This window comes from Bufo bufo, chromosome 4 (assembly GCF_905171765.1).
Source record: "Bufo bufo chromosome 4, aBufBuf1.1, whole genome shotgun sequence".
NCBI classification, from domain to species: domain Eukaryota; kingdom Metazoa; phylum Chordata; class Amphibia; order Anura; family Bufonidae; genus Bufo; species Bufo bufo.
In genome coordinates this window covers 572593457-572615668 of record NC_053392.1, presented here as the reverse complement: position 1 = coordinate 572615668, position 22212 = coordinate 572593457, and the positions used below count along the sequence as shown (strand labels likewise).

The window sequence follows — 22212 nt, the reverse complement described above, 5'->3', positions numbered from 1 at the left end:
GCCCGTGTGAACCCAGCCTTATGAGTTTGCACATGAGTTGTTGAAACTTTACTGATGCCAACTGTGCTATGTTTAACTATTTTGTCAATTCTTGGCTACCCTGCTGGGACAGTGTTTTGTGTATTGGGACATTTGCTTGTCTATTTATACTAGGATTTCCTCTGCTGCTCCTCATTCCCTGACGAAGCTGGGCAGTCGACTTGCACAGCGTAGGGGAGTGTCACAGAGGGGTTGCCCTTGCAAGGGGGAATGTGTATTGCCCCCTGTCTAAGGTTTTTTGTTGAGTTGAGAATAGGGACATGTAGGGGCAGAGACCCAGCACTTGGAGCCCACCCCTCCCTACCCCAGTCTTTTAGACAGACCCTTTACAATTGCTCACACTCCTCCAAATCAATGCAGTGAGTCATTTCTAGCACTTAGATGTGCGTTTAATAGGTGTGTGCACTAGCATGACTTTTTAATTAGAAGGCATATTAAAAGTTAAGTATTAAGGCCCCTTTCACACGGGCGAGAATTCCGCACGGGTGCAATGCTTGAGGTGAACGCATTGCACCTGCACTGAATCCGGACCCATTCATTTCTATGAGGCTGTGCACATGAGCGGTGATTTTCACGCATCACTTGTGCGGTGCGTGAAAATTGCAGCATGCTCCTCTTTGTGCGTTTTCCACGCAACGCAGGCCCCATAGAAGTGAATGGGGCTGCGTGAAAATCGCAAGCATCCGCAAGCAAGTGCGGATGCGGTGCGATTTTCACGCACGGTTGCTAGGAGACGATCGGGATGGGGACCCGATCATTATTATTTTCCCTTATAACATGGTTATAAGGGAAAATAATAGCATTCTTAATACAGAATGCATAATACAATAGGGCTGGAGGGGTTAAAAAAAATAAAAAATAATTTAACTCACCTTAATCCACTTGCTCGCGCAGCCCGGCTTCTCTTCTGTCTTCTTTGCTGTGCAGGAAAAGGACCTGTGGTGATGTCACTGCGGTCATCACATGGTCCGTCACATGATCCATCACCATGGTGATGGATCATGAGATGGACCATGTGATGAGCGCAGTGACGTCATCAAAGGTCCTATTCCTCAAAGAAGAAGACAGAAGAGAAGTCGGGCTGCGCGAGCAAGTGGATTAAGGTGAGTTATATTATTATTTTTTTTTTTAACCCCTCCAGCCCTATTGTACTATGCATTCTGTATTAAGAATGCTATTATTTTCCCTTATAACCATGTTATAAGGGAAAATAATACAATCTACACAACACCTAACCCAAACCTGAACTTCTGTGAAGAAGTCCGGGTTCGGGTCTGGGTACCAAACATGCAGATTTTTCTCACGCGTGTGCAAAACGCATTACAATGTTTTGCACTCGCGCGGAAAAATCGCGCATTTTCCCGCAATGCACCCGCATCTTATCCGGGCCAAAAACATGACGCCCGTGTGAAAGAGGCCTAATTGAGTAAATACCATTTACTATTGTTTGCTGTTTCTAATATTGGGTACCCAGAACTTTTTGACCATTACTGACCATTGATCCCATGGTCGTGTGATTGTATCCAAAGCATTTTCACTTAAAATTATTGAAGCCATGACAGTGCCTATAAAGATTGTCACCAAGCTTTATATGGACACTGCATGACATATAAATCTGAATTGCTTTTCCCTCTATAGGTATATGCCTCTAACATTATGTACATGAACCAGGAGGATTAGGATGAGCAGTAGTTTACATACAGTATGGATACCTCTTAACAGAACAATGTTTGAAGTTAGGATGCATTGTAAAAATATTTGGTCTAAAAGAGATGAAAGATAGGATTTAAAGGGGCTTGCCCATAAACAATATTTAGCACCATCATCAGGTGACCCTCATTCTCATGATTGGTGGGAGTCGGACCCCCAGAGATCATACATCCTGTGGATAGGTGAGGAATGTTGTTAACGGGAAAACACCTTTAAAGGCCTCATACACCTGACATGACGGTGCCATATCCTCCCCCAGAACCAATGATTCCAGGGGAGAATAGCTCTGTAATATGGAGTCCAACTAAACATGCCGCAATATTTTGTTGGTTTCTTACGAAATTATTATGTACCGACTATAATTTTCTCTGCTAGGTTGTGGAACGACAACATTACTAGATATTATCACGTGTAAAGATGAAGGAGGAAAGATCAAATCCGGTCAAATCCTTATTAATGGGAAGCTGAGCACCAAGCATCTGGTGAAGAAGAGTGTAGCTCATGTGGGGCAAGATGATCAACTGCTACCCCATCTGACGGTCCACGAAACACTGTCTTTTATCGCTAAACTTCGACTTCCCAGATGGTATTCAGAGCAGCAGCGGCAAAAACGGGTGAATAAACTATTTCTGATCTCAAAAAAATGTAAATGTGATGAATAGATAGATACCGTAGATGGATAGATAGAAAGATATACAATTAAAGTGCTGCCTTTTATTGGAGTGCTGCCTCATCCTTTTATTGTATATCCATTGGGTTACAAAACCCACGGCCCGGAGGGATTGTACCCACTACAATTGTTCTTTCTTGACTAGTGCTGCTGTTTTCTGTGTTATAGATATATAGATAAATAGATAGATAGATAGATCTTAGATAGATAGATAGATAGATAGATAGATAGATAGATAGATAGATAGATAGAAATGTGGCTCCAATGCCATTAGTTTATCGATAAAGCGAGATACTTGTAGTTACAAATAAAAAGCAGATACTTGTTTCGAACCCACGCTGGGGCCTTCATCAGACAATCACTTCACACCCATACAGTAGCCTCTGCTTTTTCTACGTATCCGGTTTTACAATAAACCAGTGACATGTTAAATCCTTGTTTGTGTCATATGTAATAGTATCGGTAAATAAATAAGCTTTGTTTTAACCAGATTTTTTTAGTTTATTCAATGAATATTATTTTTAATCATCTTCCATATAAAGGTAGAAGACGTCATAGCAGAGCTTCGGTTAAGACAATGTGCAAATACCAAAGTAGGAAATGCATACACAAGGGGAGTATCTGGTGGAGAAAGAAGAAGAGTGAGCATTGCCGTACAGCTGCTCTGGAACCCTGGTAAGATGTTTGACAGTAATAGAGATCAAACAAAGACTGATTCCCAGAGTAATGGCATACTGCAGAACTGTAACTAATATAAGCAGCACACTTATAATAAAGGGGTTGTCAACAGGTTTACAATTCAGGTCATGGGGGCATAAAATAGTAAAATCATTTTCAGTATAGTCACCTTACCTGTTCTTTGTCTGGCCTTATTTGTAAGGATGAGATCATGCGTGGTCCATAGCCTCTTCTTTGGTGACAATCTGGGCGGGCAGCTTTTGTCGCCATAGTTAGGTGACATGTCATCACTATGAACTACGCATCCTCATAAAACCTCCACAAGGTCACAGGAGACCAGTAGACCATCAAGCCCCCAAGGAGCCAAAGCAGAGGATAGGGTTGGTAGTGGCCCTGATGATCATTATCATGGTGTACTGCCTCAGGTTGTCACTCTCTTGGGTTGGTGCCGTGAAGAAGTGGCACCTTGTGTTTTCTCTGGCCACTCCCTGTAGCTGTGGGCTCCCTGCCTGCTGGTAGTTTGAGAGTGCCCATGGTGTTAACGTCCATATGGGCGCTAGGCAGGGCACATGTAGGAGATCTAGTGGTGTTAAGAGAGCCAGAGACCAGGCCAGATGTATACAGTGTAAAGTACTTCGATGTCCCATCATGAGCTAAGCAGACAAATACAGCCTTGGCCCTCACAATACTCCGGCTAAAATACCTGCTATAATGATCTAATAGCTGTGCCCTGGCAACCATGGCTGTAGTGTCCACTATTCTGAGGTGCATCTGGTGTCTTAACTTGTTTTCCCTCTACCGCAGCAGGGTCTGGATCATATGATGCTGGGTTACCTTGCTGTCTCTCTCTCTCTCTAGTTGTAGCCATGAAAATCCTCCTCCTTTAGTTCTTACTTGCATCTCCTGGAGCTCGTGGAGGTGACCAAGGCTCCAGGGCTTGTAGCTGGAGTATATAGGAGAGGAGACTCCTCCTTCTTCCTCATTCTCTACAGCTATTCTGACTGGAAACTTCTGGAACCCAGGGGTGGAGCGAGCCCACACCCTGAGTTCCAGAGAGGGCTGGCCCAGGCTTGTTAACTCTGCTTTTCTCATGCTGGACGGAAACAAGCCTCTCTAGCTTCACCCGCGATTCTAGGGAGGCTTGTTCCCGTCGTGGGAAGGGAGGGGGCTTTATAGAACTTGGATAACCCCTTTAGGGGTGTGGCATGTGTTGTGTCACTTTTGTATTGCTTGGATATGTTCTGTACAGGTTTTTATAGCTTTATAGTGTGGCTGCTTCTTTATGGCAAAATTTGCCCCTTTGCAAGATGGAACCAAGGAGGATCATGTTCTTGACTTTATCTGAAAGTGTAGAAATAGTAGAGATGAATACAGATGGGTAGGAGTATAATGTATCTATGTCTTGTCTAATATCTTCCTTCACTTCTCTGCAGGCATTCTCATACTTGATGAGCCCACCTCTGGCCTGGATAGCTTTACGGCACATAACCTTGTGATAACCTTGTCTCGACTGGCCCGCGGAAACCGGTTGGTTCTATTATCTATCCACCAGCCCAGATCTGACATATTCCAGATCTTCGATTTAGTTCTTCTTTTGTCGTCAGGATCCACTATCTACTCTGGAACAGCAAAAGACATGGTTCAGTACTTCTCATTAATAGGGTACCCATGTCCTCGATACAGTAACCCTGCAGATTTTTATGGTAAGTTATTTAAAGAGGACCTTTCCCTCTCCAGACAGGTTTGTTTTAGTGATTACGTCTATTCCCCAATACCATGTAATAACAATTCTGGAGCATCTTTACATATATCTTTATTTTTTCTTCTAGAAGTTTTGAATGAATTGCCAGCAGTTTTTAGTAAATGTCCATCTGGGTGTTACTACGGGCAGCACTGAGTGGATACTGTTCAACTGTTCAACTGTTCAGAGACACATCCCCAACTGGTATCACCCAGCTGGACCTTTATTGCAGTATTTCATTCATAACTTCTAGAAGGAATAATAAAGTAAAGCGGCAACATGGAATCATACCAAAACATGCTCCAGAATTATTTCATGGAGAAAGCAAGTGCAGCATGCTGGCCCACAGGTGGAGGGGCGCAGAGCTGAAGAGTAGCATGAGACTAGTGGCGGCAGTAATGAGGGTGGTTGTAGTTCTCACCCTGCTCCAGCGATCCCTGGGCCACGTGTGCCTTGGGGGCACACCCTGGACTTTGGGGTCTCCTGCCTGGTTGTGGCTGGGGTGCCTTTGATGTTAGATGTATAGGTAGTGGGGTGCAAAGCAGAGAAACAGGGGAGCCGGATCAGATTTGGAGACCAATGACAAGGCCAGCTTGATTATAGTAAAGTACAATGTCTCTTTTACTGAATAGACGATGGGTGCTACAGTGTACATACCAGCAGTAGGCACAGCTCTCAAGTATTCCACAGAGTAGGTTCTTCCCAAAGGCTGTGTTTAGTGGATGGTTACTATAATGGTCTCTGTCTACAGATACATGTGACTTCTCTCAATATTTATCTCTAATACCCGACTGCAGGTCCTAGATTGGGTATCCAGTCTCAGAAGCAATATAACCCAAACCATGTGCAGTAAAGTCTACGGCTGTATGTGTGCGTTATCTTTACTGTCTTTATCCAGGCACTGTCCTTATGGTCCTCAACCATCTGTAAAAAATTCAAAACGTCTTTCTCACAGAGTTTGGTTCTTAGCAATGTTGCTTGTCTAGCAGCTTTCACTCACATGAATGGTGTCTGCCTGGAGCAGAGTTCCTTTCTCCTGCTTCAGCATGTCTAGCTTACATACCAGCAGCAGCAGACATGTCTTCACTCTTGGCTGACTTGCCAACAACAACAACCCATTAGCCAGGAAAAAGTGGGTCCAGCCCAACATCTGGCAACTTTAACTAAGGACTGCCAGTTAACTATTTACCACCCACATAGGTCTCTCTACCTAGTCTGACTCTGGCAACACTGACTGGACAGTGTACAGGGCACACCCATCCCCAAATGGTAGCACCCACATTTTTTGGAGGAATACCAGAGGAATACCACTAAATTGAAATCTAAGAAAAGATGCTCCACAGTTGTTACGTTTTGGGCAAATACAATTATTCATTATTCAACACAGACAGGAGAGTTGAGAAATCTATTTTAAACTATATAGTGATGTCCTGAAGATTTCTACAGACCTTTCCGACCGATCCTCTTTATGACACTCATGTTCTTACATAGAACCACGTACTTACTAAATGATATCAGTTGAGAGGTCACTGCCTCCCACAAGGTCACTGCCTCCCTCAAGGTCACAATTTACAAGGACGAACCATTTCCTTTCTTATCAGTTGATCTCACCAGTGTCAACTATCGAACGAAAGAGGAAGAAACGGAAACACTGGAGAGGACACGCTCCCTAGCAGAGATATTTTGGGAAAAAGTGAAAGACTTTGATGATTTCCTTTGGAAAGTTAATGATGGAAACAGGGAACTTCCATCCAGTGAGACAAGGTAAGTGCACGCGATGAAGTACATGATGGTTTGTTTTCTACATATGCTCTCAATACTGTATATCGTATCCAAGAAGTAGATAGTTATTTAAAGGTTTTTTTAGACAGTTCAATATTCATGATGACCTATCCTTGGGTTGGTGGGGATGCGACTCCTGGCACCTTCACCGATCAAATGTTTTCAGAGGCCACAGCGCCCACCAGAGCTCTTCCTATGCGAGTGACGTCACATTCATTAATCACATGCCCTATATGCAGCTGAGTCCCTTTCATGTGAATGGGCCTGAGTTTGCAATACCAAGCACAGCCACTATACAATGTATGGCGCTGTGCTCTCCGCAGCCTCTTCAAATAGCTGATCAGTGTAGGTGATGGGAGTCAGACCCCCACTGATCTGATATTATTGATCTATCCTGAGGATAGGTTATCAATTTTCCACTCCCGGAATGGGCATTTCTATGTTTTAAAGTGATGCTATATTGCTAGGATATGTCATCACTTTATGATCGGTGGGGGTCCAACCTGTTAGATACTGTGTTTTCCATAGACAGCATTGCTCCGGCCACCCGCTGTGTATAGATCTGCAACTCAGGCCCATTCAAGTGACTGGGGCCATCTACAAACCTTTATAGAGCATTTTTCTTATTTCAAGTTGTTTTTAATAGCATAGTTTAGTACTGTCTCTTCCTTAGGATGATAATTTACAATCAACGTGGCAACAAGCTGGCTCAGAGGACTTAAAGGGTTAGCTCCCGCTACTCCTTATCAAACTGGTGAACATCTGTAATCACTGGGAGAAGCTGCAGACAACCACTTATTTTTACTACAGTGGCCACTACAGGGGAAATGCAGTATTACATGTTGCCCATTCAGATACATAGGTGGAAAATGGTCATGAGATCCTTACTGGAGCAGACCCTGTTCTACCTAATAAAGTGGGGTCCAATTGCTCTTTGCTTTTGCTATAGTGTAGTAATTGAATGTGCAGCTTTATGTATGGTACATCATATACAATATAAGTAATTCCATAGATGGGATATCCACATTGAAGAAGTAAAATGCAATAAGAGATGTATTTCACATTTAGACTTTTATTATCAAAGCCCCTTGTAATCTTGAAATGTGTATCATATTATGGAATAATTGATTTTCTTTTCTTCTGTCTTTCCACGTTTCATTGTTGACAGGCCCCCTGCTCCTATGGAAAAGGCAATCAACGTAGATGCAAAAGACGCTGAGGAGCTGCCTAAGGGTCTTCATCAGTTTGCAGTGTTACTGAAGTAGGTCGCACTACTTTATAAGCTAAAAAGACTTAAAGGGAACCTGTCGTTGAACATGGTGTCTGATCTGCAGGAAGAGCTCAGCAGATTGGTGTATACTTTTTGTAGGAAAAGATTCAGTATACCGTAATGTGTTCTCTGCTCATTCTGGGATCACGAGTCCAGTGGGCGGTCCTAATCAGTGATTGACGGCTCTGTATGGAAGGCTGTCAGTCATTGCATAAGACCGACCACTGGACCCCTAAACATAGAAAAAGTAAGGATTTCAATGAATGACTGTTAAATTATATGAATCTTTTCCAACTATTATCTATCTGCTCAGTTCCTCCTGCTCTTTAAGAACCATAGACTGAACAGCATTTTCCAGGTGATAGATCGCTTGATATTTGATCTTTATAGCTAAAGTATAGCTTCTTCTCCAGTGACCCTTCACTTGTATATTTCCCAAATATTCTTCAGGACTCTTAGAATTAGGAGGAATGTAGGTAATAAAGAAATTGAGCCAAAGGGACATCAGATGCCATTACTCTCATCTGTTCTCCTCGGCTCCATCTACAGACTTCAGCATCGGTAGCTGTATCTGGTAGTCTCTGAATGGAGAGGGGAGAAGCAGGGACGTAGCTTTAGCCTCATGGACCCTGGTGCAGGAGATCAGCTTGGGCCCCCTTCCCTCAGTGCTTTGCGGCCAGGGCAGGGGAGCACATAGCCTTCGTGCTGCCTGAGGCAAAGATTGAAATGCCCCCCCAATGCCAAATTCTTGACCTATCCCCTTCCCTCCAGCCAGAGGTGTAACTTGACCTGCATGCACTTTTTATAATACTGGTGTCTTCTTATGTGGTACAAGGGTCTTTGGGCCCCCTCAGGCTCCTGGGCCCGGTAGCGACCTCTGTACCCCCTATAGCTACGCCCCTGGGGAGAAGGCTCATTATGATTAGTGCTCCCATCTAAACAGAACACGTGCACCTGTACTTTTAACTGCATCTTTACATTGTACACACAGAACATACTGCATCATCCATAAATTCTAACAGGTTGAAGGGAATGTGTCATCAGAAAATTACCTATTGTTTATGTCATGTTTTTTTTTTTTTTTTTTTTTTTTTTATATATATATATTTCATATCATTATCTATATTTAAAATAAACTCCTAAAATTGTGCAATTTTTGCACTGACCACTAGACCGAATGATAAATGTCGAGACATTGTGTTCTGTACACGCAACTTTTCAGTAGTCATCTCATTATTATCATAGACAAGATTACAATGATGGATATCAACCATATCTATAGCACAGGATCCATCATTCACAGTAGGCAATATTACAGCTTATCTCTACTCCCTCCTGACCTCCTCATAGAGGCCCCCTCCTGTCCTCTACACTACAGGAAGTCTGTACTTATCTGAGGTTTAGGGTCGAAAACTGCAGGATTTTAGGATTTAAAAAAAAAATATAGTGACATGGAAAATTTGTAAAAAAACATTACAAAAAAAAAAGGTTTAACATAAAAACTTGCTTTAAACAATAGGTCATTTTTGATTACACAACCCACCCATTTAGTAGTAGTAATAACCCATCTTCTCTCCCCAGTGACATAATACAGGGTTTGAAGCTAGTACTGAATGAGTTTTCCAATTTTATTTTTTTTTGCCAAAATTTTTTATTTTTTACATTTTTAGCTGGGAACAGGGGACTATGTAAGAAAAGAAAAAAAAAAAGTGATCACTTTCCGCTGGGCATATAGCAGTCACGTGCCATTTATCATTCACTTGACCATTGCAACCAATCACTGACTACAGTGGTACAAGTGACCACTGAGGACCGTGATTGGCTGTGTAGGCCATGTGAATGATGAACGACAGATGACTGGTGCGGGCCCAGAGGTGAATGGAGGACAAAGGCCGGGAAAGGGACATGCACAATTTTATTTTTTATTAATTTTTCATGGTCCCGTGCAAAATTTTAGCAAATCTTGGAAAACCCCTTTAAACTTTCAATCTGGAATTCGTTTTTTCATATGTTCCATTGAATGTGTTATTCCTGAAATTAATTTTCTAATTTATAGATTTATTGAATAAGTTACCAATGTAGTAAACAATTGTTTTCCTGTGAATATCTAGAGGGATAGTAAATGTGTTGGGGTTCTCCTTCCTCCACAGCCGCCATGTTTCGAATGACTTCCGCGATCTGACCACGTTACTTATCCATGGTTTTGAGGCCGTGTTAATGGCCCTGTTGATTGGATTTTTATATTACGGACAAGGAGGGAACCCACTCTCTATACAAGACACAATTGCCTTACTTTTCATGAAAGGGTCGCTCACTCCGTTTGCTGTTGTCCTTGATGTAGTTGCCAAATGTGAGTATGGTATTTCATTTTGTTTTTTTTCTTATATTATGCCTAGTTTTCTTAACCCTTTCACTACCGAATCCCAGGCCTATTTTTGCAAATCCGACACGTGTCACTTTATGTGGTAATAACTTTTAAACACTTTTACTTATCCAGGCCATTCTGAGATTGTTTTCTGGTCACATATTGTACTTCATGACAGTGGTAAAATTGAGTCAAAAAATTTATTTTTTATTTATAAAAAAATACCAAATTTACCAAAAATCTTGGAAAAATTAGTAAATTTGAATTTCTCTACTTTTATAATAGTAGTAACTCCAAAAATAGTTACAACTTTACATTCCCCATATGTCTACTTCATGTTTGGATCATTTTGGGAATGCCATTTAATTTTTTGGGGACGTTAGAAGGCTTAGAAGTTTAGAAGCAAATCTTGAATTTTTTCAGAAAATGTACAAAACCCACTTTTTACGGACCAGTTCAGGTCTGAAGTCACTTTGTGAGGCTTACATAATAGAAACCACAACTACAACCCCTCACGGTATTCAAAACTGATTTTACAAACTTTGTTAACCCATTAGGTGTTCCGCAAGAATAAATGGAAAATGGAGATGAAATTTCAGAATTTCATTTTTTGGGCAGATTTTCCATTTTAATCATTTTTTTTCCACTAACAAAGGAAGGGTTAACAGCCAAACAAAGCTCAATATTTATTGCCCTTATTCTGTAGTTTACAGAAACACCCCATAGGTGGTCGTAAACTGCTGTACAGGCAGATGGAATTGCGCAGAAGGAAAGGAACGCCATATGGTTCTGGAAAGCAGATTTCACTGAGATAATTTTAAGCTGCCATGTCACATTTTAAGACCCCCTGATGCACCCCTAGAGTAGAAACTCCAAAAAAATTACCCCATTTTGTAAACTACGGGATAAGGTGGCAGGCTTGTTGGTACTATTTTAGGGTGTATATGATTTTTGGTTGCTCTATATTACACTTTTTGTCAGACAAGATAACAAAAAATTGCTGTTTTGGCACCGTTTTTATTTTTTGTTATTTACAGTGTTCATCTGACAGGTTAGGTCATGTGCTATTTTTATAGAGCAGGTTGTTACGGACGCGACAATACCAAATATGATTTTCTTTAGTGTCTCCATATTCTGAAAGCCATATTTATTTATTTTTTTGGGCAACTGTCTTATGTAGGGGCTCATTTTTTGCAGGATGAGATGACGGTTTGGTACTATTTTAGGGTGCATATGACTTTTTGATCGCTTGCTATTGCACTTTTTGTGATGTAAGGTGACAAAAAAATGGCTTTTTTTTACACCGTTTTTATTTTTAACTTTTACGGTGTTCACCCAAGGGGTTAGGTCATGTGGTATTTTTATAGAGCAGGTTTTTTACGGACGCGGTGATACCTAATATGTCTACTTTTTCTATTTTTTTCTTACATTTAACACAATAAAAGCGTTTTTGAAACAAAAAAAATCATGTTTTAGTGTCTCCATAGTCTGAGAGCCATAGTTTTTTATTTTTTGGGCGATTGTCTTAGGTAGGGGCTCATTTTTGGCGGGATGAGGTGACGATTAGATTGGAACTATTTTGGGGGGCATACGCCTTTTTGATCGCTTTTAATGATGTATGGTGACAAAAAAAAGGTTTTTTAGCAGAGTTTTTATTTTATTTATTTGACTGTGTTCACCTGAGGGGTTAGGTCATGTGATATTTTTTATAAAGCCGGTCAATACAGATGCAGCGATACCTAATATGTCTACTTTTTTTCCCCCTATTTTTAATTTTTTTTACTTAAAACTTTTTTTTTTGTCCCACTCTGGGACTTCAACGCCGGCCCCTGGCTCTGATCTGGCGGGCGCAGCTCCTGCACCTGCCCGATCAGCGCTCCGTGCCTGTACTGCGCTGGGATTTTTGTCCCACATTTCGACGCTGGTAGCGAATGGGTTAAATTAAATTAAAGAGGTTTTCCAAGACGTTTTAACTGATGACCTATCTTCTGGATAAGTCATCAGTATCTGATTGGTGGGGGTCCGAAACTGGGGAAACCCACCTATCTGCGGTTCGAAAGGTAGCGGCACTCCTGTGAGTCCCGCTGACTTCTTGCAGCTTTCCCTAGGCCAGTGACGACACGTTCATCAATCACATGGCCTTGGTGAATGGGGCTGAACTGTGATATCAAGCACAGCCACTATACAATAAACAGCGCTGTACTTGGTAAGCCTTGAGGAGGCTTTAGGGCTGATCGGCGTGGGTCCTGGGTGTCGTAACTTTACCGATCAGATACTGATGAAGGTTATCAGTTAAAAAGTTGCTGATGGAACAGTAAAGCTTTGTTGGTGTAGCAGCTGCAGGAATAATGGCTGCCTGCCTAGCTGTAGTCTCCCCCAGCAAAATCCGCTGTTGGCCGGGCAGTGGAGGAAGCTGATCGATGCGTCTGCTGCATTCTGAAAGGTGTTGTCTTTGATGGGACCACCCTTTTAAAGGACACTCACGTTAAAGTTACATAAATATAAAAACTTTTTGTTTCAATAATAAATTATTTTGTTTCAGGCCATTCCGAGAGAGCCATGCTTTTCCATGAATTGGAAGATGGGTTGTATTCTGTTACCCCATATTTTTTTGCTAAGGTAATTTTCTTATTAAAAGCAGTTTTGATTCTTGGTGACCATATAAATAAAGGGGCACATTTATTAAGACCAGCATTTTGGACCCTGGTCTTAATAAAGGTCCATAGCTGGCGGTGGTGCCGCCGGAGTTATGAAGAGGTACTGACCTCCAGTGCCAGTCTAAGGGCTCATGCACACGACCATTATCTGAGTTTTTTTTTTCTGTTTTGTGGCTGCATGCGTTCCGTTATGGCACAAAACATATCCGTATGGTTTGCGTATGCAATGCGTTTTTTTGCGGATCGCAAACGGAAATAGGAAGTTTGTTATCATTACTGTAATGTTTGCAAACAGTAAACACCTGGGCAAAGTGGGCATGGATCCGCAAAATACGGACGTGTTTGTATCTTTTGCGGACCCCTTGACTTGCCACGGACCATGATTTGCGGACAATAATAGGACATGCACTACTTTTGAGGAACTTAGGCTACATGCACTTGAACGTTGTTTATTTCCCTGTCCGTTCCGTTTTTTTGCGCATAGGGTGCAGACCCATTCATTTCAAAATGCGGACAGCACACCGTGTGCTGTCCGCATCAGTAGGTCCGTTTTGTAGCCCCGCAAAAAAAATAGAACATGTCCTATTCTTGTCCATTTTAGGCATTGTTACAATGGATCCACCCAAAAAAAAAAACGGATGGCATACGGATGTATCCGCAATAAAACACATATGGTCGTGTGCATGTAGCCTTAATTAAATGTTCTTGATTTTCAACCCTTTCCCTCAAAGGCTGCTTTCGGACGAGCGTATTGAGATCCGTCAGTATTCTGGCTCAGGATTCCTGATGATATAACATCAGTATTGTCATCAGGATTTCCATGCGTATTTCTTCCTTCCTCATTTATGCACTGCACAGACTGTAAGGGTCCATTCACACGTCCACAATTTCGTTCCACATTTTGCGGAATGGAATTGCAGACCCATTCTTTTCTAGGGGACCGCACAATGTGCGGCCCGGATCAGAAATGGTGGACCCGCACTTTCGGGGACCGCAATTCCGTTCCCGAAAAAAATAGAACATGTCCTATTCTTGTCTGCAATTGCGGACAAGATTAGGCATTTTCTATTAAGTGCCGGCGATGTGTGGTCCGCAAAATGCGGAACGCACAACGCCGATGTCTGTGTTTTGCGGATCTGTGGATCTTCAAAACACACACGGACGTGTGAATGGACCCTTATGTGCGTATTTGGAAACAAATCCACACAAAACTCGGACATGCTGTGCATTTCAAATACTGATGGAAATTATACGCCCATGTGAATAGCTCTATTCATTACCACTAGCAGCGGATTCCGGAACACAAAATCCGGACTATATACGCATTGCAAATACGCTCGTCTGAAAGCGGTCAAACTCTTAAGCAGAATTGACTTTTGAGGTGGACCTTCTCTTAAAGTGGACCTGTCACCATAAGAATGCAGTACAATCTGCAGGCAGCCTGTTATAGAGCAGGAGGAGCTGAGCTGGTTGATGTATAGCTTTGTAGAAAAGATTCAAAAAACTCATGGCTAAGCATACAGGGAAAGCAGTCAATCCCTGAGTAGGACCGCTCACAGGATCCCTAAGCATAAAAAGAGTTGTAAGTCAGCACATTGCAAGTTTTACTGAATAATTTTCCACAAAACAATATATCAATCTGCTCAGCTCCTCCTGCGCTTTAACATTCTGCCTCCAAATCACTGCATTTCGTGTGACAAGTTCCCTTTAAGACGTCCAAAATTAGATGAAGCATGAGGGTTCATTTTCGATTAAAGGACTTTTCCAGTTTCAGGAGAAAACTGGACAACCCTTGGGATCAGCATGCAATAAAGATTAGAGCCTCCACCACAGAGTTTGTCAAAAATATCAGATAGAAAAGTCCTGCATGCAGAACTTTTTACTCTGCTAAAAAAATGTTCTCCGGAACAGGAACCAAACAAATCCCATTACATGGGATCCGTTAGCTTCTGTTTGTGTCACATTATGTGCCAAATCCGGCACTTCCGTTCTATCGGTTCTTCTGCTCCCATAACGGAGCAGAAGAATGGAAAATAATAGCTGTCATGTGAATGAACCCATAGATCGTCACTTACCTGGTAGATCTGGTTCTCCTGACCAGGCTTTATTTACCCGGCTGCGGTGGTGACATCACGTTGATAACATCTGACCACTGTAGCCAATCACTCATGGCTCATTTAGCCTCATCTTGGTATTGCATGGATTACCACTGATGTCAATAATTGGAGGCCAATTTGGAAGTTTGGAAAATTTTACAAAAAAATATATAATGTTTTTTCTTTCAGTCCTTTATTGTTTTGCTGTTTTTATTGTCAGGTCATCGGCGAGCTCCCGGAACACATCGCCTTTGTTGTCTTCTACAGTGTCCCCATATATTGGTTGGCAAATCTAAACCCTGGGGTGGATAACTTCTTCTTAAACTTCTTGCTGATGTGGCTCGTGGTCTACTGTAGCCGTGCCATGGCCTTGTGGATGTCGGCACTTTTGCCCACATTACAGATCTCTTCGTTCATGAGCAATGCCATCTTCACTGCTTCTTATCTGACTGGCGGATTCATAATCAGACTGGATACACTTTGGGCAGGTAGGTTTAAAAGGGAGTCAAGATTGCTAAAAGTTCTGTGATTTTCTCATTTTCTGATTGCCTCCATTCCTTCTGTGCCTCTTCGTCTGCAGTGCCATTCGGGATCTCCTTTGTCTCTTTTCTCCGGTGGGGTTTTGCAGGACTCATGCAAGTTCAGTTTACAGATATAACATATCATTATGAGATCCGAAATATCACCATCAGTGTTCCCGGGAAACTGGTAAGATTTCAGCCGTAGTGTTCTCGTGGTTGGAAATACTGTGGGTGCCTCACTGAGTACATTTTATAATATGCATATAGTGTTAATAATGAGAGGGCCACATCATACAAACACAGATTTCAACTAAATGTGTGATCTCTTGTTTAAAATCATGTTTTTGTTAAACATTTTTACGTTTGGTGATTTCTTTTTAATTTTCCATGTCCCTAAAAATATCCTAAAATCCTGCAGTTTTAAGCACTGGCCACAAACCCAATACTATATCAATAATTCCTATTCTGTGCAGATAATTTTTTCAGTAGTCATCTCATTATCATCACAGGCAGGATTACAATGACGCACATATATATATACACTGCTCAAAAAAATAAAGGGAACACTTAAACAACACAATGTAACTCCAAGTCAATCACACTTCTGTGAAATCAAACTGTCCACTTAGGAAGCAACACTGAGTGACAATCAATTTCACATGCTGTTGTGCAAATGGGATAGACAACAGGTGGAAATTATAGGCAATTAGCAAGACACCCCCAATAAAGCAGTGGTTCTGCAGGTGGTGACCACAGACCACTTCTCAGTTCCTATGCTTCCTGGCTGATGTTTTGGTCACTTTTGAATGCTGGCGGTGCTTTCACTCTAGTGGTAGCATGAGACGGAGTCTACAACCCACACAAGTGGCTCAGGTAGTGCAGCTTATCCAGGATGGCACATCGATGCGAGCTGTGGCAAGAAGGTTTGCTGTGTCTGTCAGCGTAGTGTCCAGAGCATGGAGGCGCTACCAGGAGACAGGCCAGTACATTAGGAGACTCGGAGGAGGCTGTAGGAGGGCAACAACCCAGCAGCAGGACCGCTACCTCCGCCTTTGTGCAAGGAGGAACAGGAGGAGCACTGCCAGAGCCCTGCAAAAGGACCTCCAGCAGGCCACAAATGTGCATGTGTCTGCTCAAACGGTCAGAAACAGACTCCATGAGGGTGATATGAGGGCCCGACGTCCACAGGTGGGGGTTGTGCTTACAGCCCAACACCGTGCAGGACGTTTGGCATTTGCCAGAGAACACCAAGATTGGCAAATTCGCCACTGGCGCCCTGTGCTCTTCACAGATGAAAGCAGGTTCACACTGAGCACATGTGACAGACGTGACAGAGTCTTGAGACGCCGTGGAGAACGTTCTGCTGCCTGCAACATCCTCCAGCATGACCGGTTTGGCATTGGGTCAGTAATGGTGTGGGGTGGCATTTCTTTGGAGGGCCCTCCATGTGCTCGCCAGAGGTAGCCTGACTGCCATTAGGTACCTAGATGAGATCCTCAGACCCCTTGTGAGACCATATGCTGGTTCGGTTGGCCCTGGGTTCCTCCTAATGCAAGACAATGCTAGACTTCATGTGGCTGAAGTGTGTCAGCAGTTCCTGCAAGATGAAGGCATTGATGCTATGGACTGGCCCGCCCGTTCCCCAGACCTGAATCCAATTGAGCACATCTGGGACATCATGTCTCGCTCTATCCACCAACGTCACGTTGCACCACAGACTGTCCAGGAGTTGGCAGATGCTTTAGTCTAGGTCTGGGAGGAGATCCCTCAGGAGACCGTCCGCCACCTCATCAGGAGCATGCACAGGCGTTGTAGGGAGGTCATACAGGCACGTGGAGGCCACACACACTACTGAGCCTCATTTTGACTTGTTTTAAAGACATTACATCAAAGTTGGATCAACCTGTAGTGTGTTTTTCCACTTTAATTTTGAGTGTGACTCCAAATCCAGACCTCCATGGGTTGAAAAATTTGATTTCCATTTTTTTATTTTTGTGTGATTTTGTTGTCAGCACATTCAACTATGTAAAGAACAAAGTATTTCAGAAGAATATTTAATTAACTCAGATCTAGGATGTGTTATTTTTGTGTTCCCTTTATTTTTTTGAGCAGTGTATATATATATATATATATATATATATATTTATATATTGTAAGGGATCGCTCTCAAGCAGGGCGGCGATGACAGATTCCTCCTCAGCCAATGGGATTAAAGTCCACAAGGAGCTTTATTTTGGCACTTCAGCACCAGCACAAACATAAACAAAATAAACACCTGCCCGTCTGGGCTCTACCTAATACATACGTTGTCTCTACCTCAACTATAGAGTGCAGGCCACAAACAGGGTATCAAGTTCAGACACTCAGCAGGTCGGCTCACCAGGCACAGTCCCACAAAGGGGAGAGATCCGGCTTCACACTGCCTCGTGGCCCCTCTGCCCTCCTGGCTGAGACCACACAGAGCCTCACAGGCTTCCCCCTCTCTTGGGTCACTTCCTCTCCCCCAGACTCATACACTGAGGGTTGGTTTATCCCTCATTAATTACAGCCCAGCTGACCTCACCTGTGATCTCCTCAGCTAAAGGAAATACGTGCACTGGAAGGGTGTGGACTGGCAGATGCCACTACCAAACCTACCCACCAGTCCAAATAAAATCCAGCCCAGAACCAAATCTAGACAAACCTGTCTCAGTAAGCTACACTTTACTGAAACCACTGCAGCTTTCTGGATTTTAGTTATCTCACCCAGCTGAGGTATCTGGGTGGGATATACATGCCTTCCACGCCTGCCTAGAAAACTCTCCCATAGAAGTCAATGATGGTAAAAAGGCTGCCCATATAATTGTACATAAAAAAAAAGAATTCAAAAATCTACAATGAAAAAATCTGGTTTTAAACAAGGCTAGTTGGCTGAAGTAAACTGACAGGCAGCACCTCACAATTCTCCTCCAAAAGGTTTATTCACACGTTGCTGTCACAATGTATTTATTTTGAAATTTCAAAAAAATGCAATATGACCACAAGGTGTGAATAAACCCTAAATGTCCTGTTTAGCTGAATGCCAGGCACAGTTTCTGGTTATGGTTTCTATATGATTATAGTGCCTCACGACAGTGGTACATAAAAACTACAGGCTAATTATGTTTCTTGTAACAATTAGTTAATTTTTTTTGCTGTTTTTTAATTCATATAGACAGTTGAAAATGATATTAGCCTATCCATCAGCAGGGGTTCAACTCCCAGAATGCCCTCCGATCAGCTGTTTCAAGAGGCCACCGCGCTCCATGAACGCATAGGCCTCTTCCTAGGCCAGTGATGGCACATTCGTTGGTCACATGGCCATTCAAGTGAATGAGACTGAACTGCAATACCAAACACAGCCACTATTCAATGGACAGCGCTGTGCTTGGTAAGCTGTGAGGAGGCCGCAGTGCTCACTACAGCTCCGGTGAGTATCGTGCTTTCCTCAAATAGCAGTGGTCCTGCGGGTGTGTCAGGAGCCAGACCCCTGCCAATCTATAATTGATGACCCATTCTGAGGGTAAGCTATCAATATGAAAATGGCGGAGAACCTTTTAACATAATTGTGTGTCCTGAATTTTATATTTCCAATAGACATTAAGCTATCATCTGTTGACACAAAAAACATGCCAAAAACTGTAGGTACACGCCACTAAAAACCTATGTGTGAACTGACCTCTTCTGAACACACTTCCATTAGCGGTGTTTAGCATTGCAGACATTTTGGCTAATTTAAAGTGATGATGGCATATTGCTAGGATATATCATCACTTAATGGTCAGCGAGGGTCCACCCTCTTGGACCCCCATCGATCTTGAGAAAGAAGGGGTTGCAGCACAGATTTAATGCTGTGGCTCCACGCCACCCGGCAGGAAGCAGCAGCTGGTCCCACTGACTTGGATGGCGCTGTGCTGCAGTTCCCCCTACACAGTGCGTGGCCATTTTTGAGGCCTCTTCATTCTCAGAAGGAGTGGAGATCCCGAGGTCAGGCCCCTCCTGTCCTAGCAATTTGCCCTCAGCATATAATTAGTGAACTTGTGTTTTTGCAATCAAGGGTGAAGGGTAATCATTACTGACATTTCTTATCTTATCATTTGCACAGATTATCGAAAGCTTGCAATCGGATGCATACCCTCTGTACGCCTCGTTTCTTCTGCTCATCGGCATCAGTGCTGGCTTTCTTGTATTATATTACTTAGCCCTCAGGTTTGTTAAGCAAAAATCAAGTCAAGATTGGTAACAGTCCACAAATAGACCGCCATGGAGGGGACACGTGTCATGACACAGCTGCATTGTGGCGGGACAATACTGTGACAAGCTATTGACTAATGATGACTCTCATCATCCTCTCTTACGTTTAAAACGTTGGAAAGATGTCGGAGAAATTTTTGCCATTTCTAATCTCACTTGAGAAGTTATTTTTAGGAAATGTAAAAACTGAAAAAGCAAAGTCAATGCAAATTGTGTTATGATTTTGGGCAATGAGGGCAAAGAGATAATCATCCAAGCCGCTACCTGATTAAATTTCATAGGTTCCTTTTAAAAATTCATATTTGCATATGTCGTGTGCATTTGGTCAGGTCAATGGATTCAGAGCCCCTGAAAAGGGGTTTATAAACTTGTATATGTTTTTTAAATTACTCCCCCAGCTCTCCAATGCTCGGTTCTGACTCTGTGGTTCCCAAACTGTCTTCTCTGGACTTCTGGTCCCCACTAGTAAACTTTCTGCACGTACAGGTTCATGTGCGCTGCTGCAGGCAGTCATTGGTTTACCTGTCGGCATCTGAAGTCCAGAGGAGACAACCCAAGACCCAAGGAGCTGGAACTGGCATGGGAGCAAGTATATCTTCTTCCCTTCACAGGTACTGCTGGGTGTAGGTTAAAAAAATACATTGAAGTTGGAAAATACCTTTAAAGGAATTTAAAAGAGACATGGTTGGAGGTAAGGTGTTGATTGCATTTGCATGACTGGAGCTATTACGTGTGATTAAACTTCCTTGGGAGAGGTGTTAAAGCTGCATTGTAAGTGGCAGATAGATATCACAACCCCCCATCCCCACACACACCTCTATTCAAGCTTGGTTTTTCCAACCCCGAACATAAAGCAAGTGGGAAAGAAGCTATTTATGTTAAGTTGGCAAAACCAAGCATGAATAGAAGTGGAGGGGTGCGAGATCTATTATCTGCCACTTACAAGGCAGCTCTAACACCTCTCCCAAGGAGGTTTAACCACATAATACAATACCACAATAGCTTCAGTCAAACAAATGCAATGAACACTTCACCTCCATGACTGAAGCATGAGTCACCAGTATTTAGTGTGAGAGAATTCTTGTAAAAGTCATTCAAATTGAGAAATCCAATCGGATGACTAGAGAAACGTCTTCAAGAAAAAATACAAGTCCAATTGCTCTGACTTATTACTACTGATATACAGTGGATATAAAAAGTCTACACACCCCTGTTAAAATTTCAGGTTTCTGTGATGTAAAAAAATTAGACAAAGATAAATCATTTCAGAACTTTTTCCACATTGAATGTGACCTATAAACTGTACAACTCAATTGAAAAAAAAACTGAAATCTTTTAGGTAGAGGAAAGAAAAAATATAAAAATAAAATAATATGGTTGCATAAGTGTGCACACCCTTAAACTAATACTTTGTTGAAGCACCTTTTGATTTTATTACAGCACTCAGTCTTTTTGGGTATGAGTCTATCAGCATGGCACATTTTGACTTGGCAAGATTTGGCCACTCTTCTTTGCAAAAACACTCCGAATCTGTCAGATTGCGAGGGCATCTCCTGTGCACAGCCCTCTTCAGATCACCCCCACAGATTTTCAATCGGATTCAGGTCTGGGCTCTGGCTGGGCCATTCCAAAACTTTAATCTTCCTCTGGTAAAACCATTCCTTAGTTGATTTGGATGTATGCTTTGGGTCGTTGTCATGCTGAAATATGAAGTTCCTCTTCATGTTCAGCTTTCTAGCAGAAGCCTGAAGGTTTTGGGCCAATATTGACTGGTATTTGGAACTGTTCATAATTCCCTCTAGCTTAACTAAGACCCCAGTTCCAGCTGAAGAAAAACAGCCCCTTGGCATGATGCTGCCACCACCAGGCTTCACTGTGGGTATGGTGTTCTTTTGATGATGTGCAGTGTTGTTTTTGCGCCAAACATATCTTTTGGAATTATGGCCAAAAAGTTCAACCTTGGTTTCATCAGACCATAACACCTTTTCCCACATGCTTTTGGGAGACTTTAGGTGTATTTTTGCAAAATGTAGCCTGGCTTGGATGTTTTTCTTCGTAAGAAAAGGCTTTCGTCTTGCCACTCTACCCCATAGCCCAGACATATGAAGAATACGGGAGATTGTTGCCACATGTACCACACAGCCAGTACTTGCCAGATATTCCTGCAGCTCATTTAATGTTGCTGTAGGCCTCTTGGTAGCCTCCCAGACCAGTTTTCTTCTCGTCTTTTCATAAATTTTGGAGGGAGGTCCAGTTCTTGGTAATGTCACTGTTGTGCCATATTTTCTCCACTTGATGATAACTGTCTTTACTGTGTTCCATGGTATATCTAATGCCTTGGAAATTCTTTTGTACCCTTCTCCTGACTGATACCTTTTAACAATGAGATCCCTCTGATGTTTTTCTTTGTA

At 42.5% G+C, this 22212-nt stretch overlaps 1 protein-coding gene across 1 annotated transcript in view; it reads left to right on the top strand.

The window, feature by feature from the left end:
- The window catches only part of ABCG8 (ATP binding cassette subfamily G member 8), a 39292-nt gene extending 19502 nt beyond the window's left edge, over positions 1-19790 (top strand). Inside the window, exons 4-14 of the mRNA XM_040430186.1 lie at positions 2125-2363; positions 2962-3094; positions 4531-4800; positions 6440-6602; positions 7272-7280; positions 7789-7881; positions 10041-10240; positions 12798-12874; positions 15229-15496; positions 15589-15716; positions 19653-19790. Of these exons, the coding sequence (XP_040286120.1) occupies positions 2125-2363; positions 2962-3094; positions 4531-4800; positions 6440-6602; positions 7272-7280; positions 7789-7881; positions 10041-10240; positions 12798-12874; positions 15229-15496; positions 15589-15716; positions 19653-19790 (1718 nt within the window). The remainder of the gene's footprint in view (positions 1-2124; positions 2364-2961; positions 3095-4530; positions 4801-6439; positions 6603-7271; positions 7281-7788; positions 7882-10040; positions 10241-12797; positions 12875-15228; positions 15497-15588; positions 15717-19652) is intronic.
- Positions 19791-22212: the final 2422 nt, after the last annotated feature.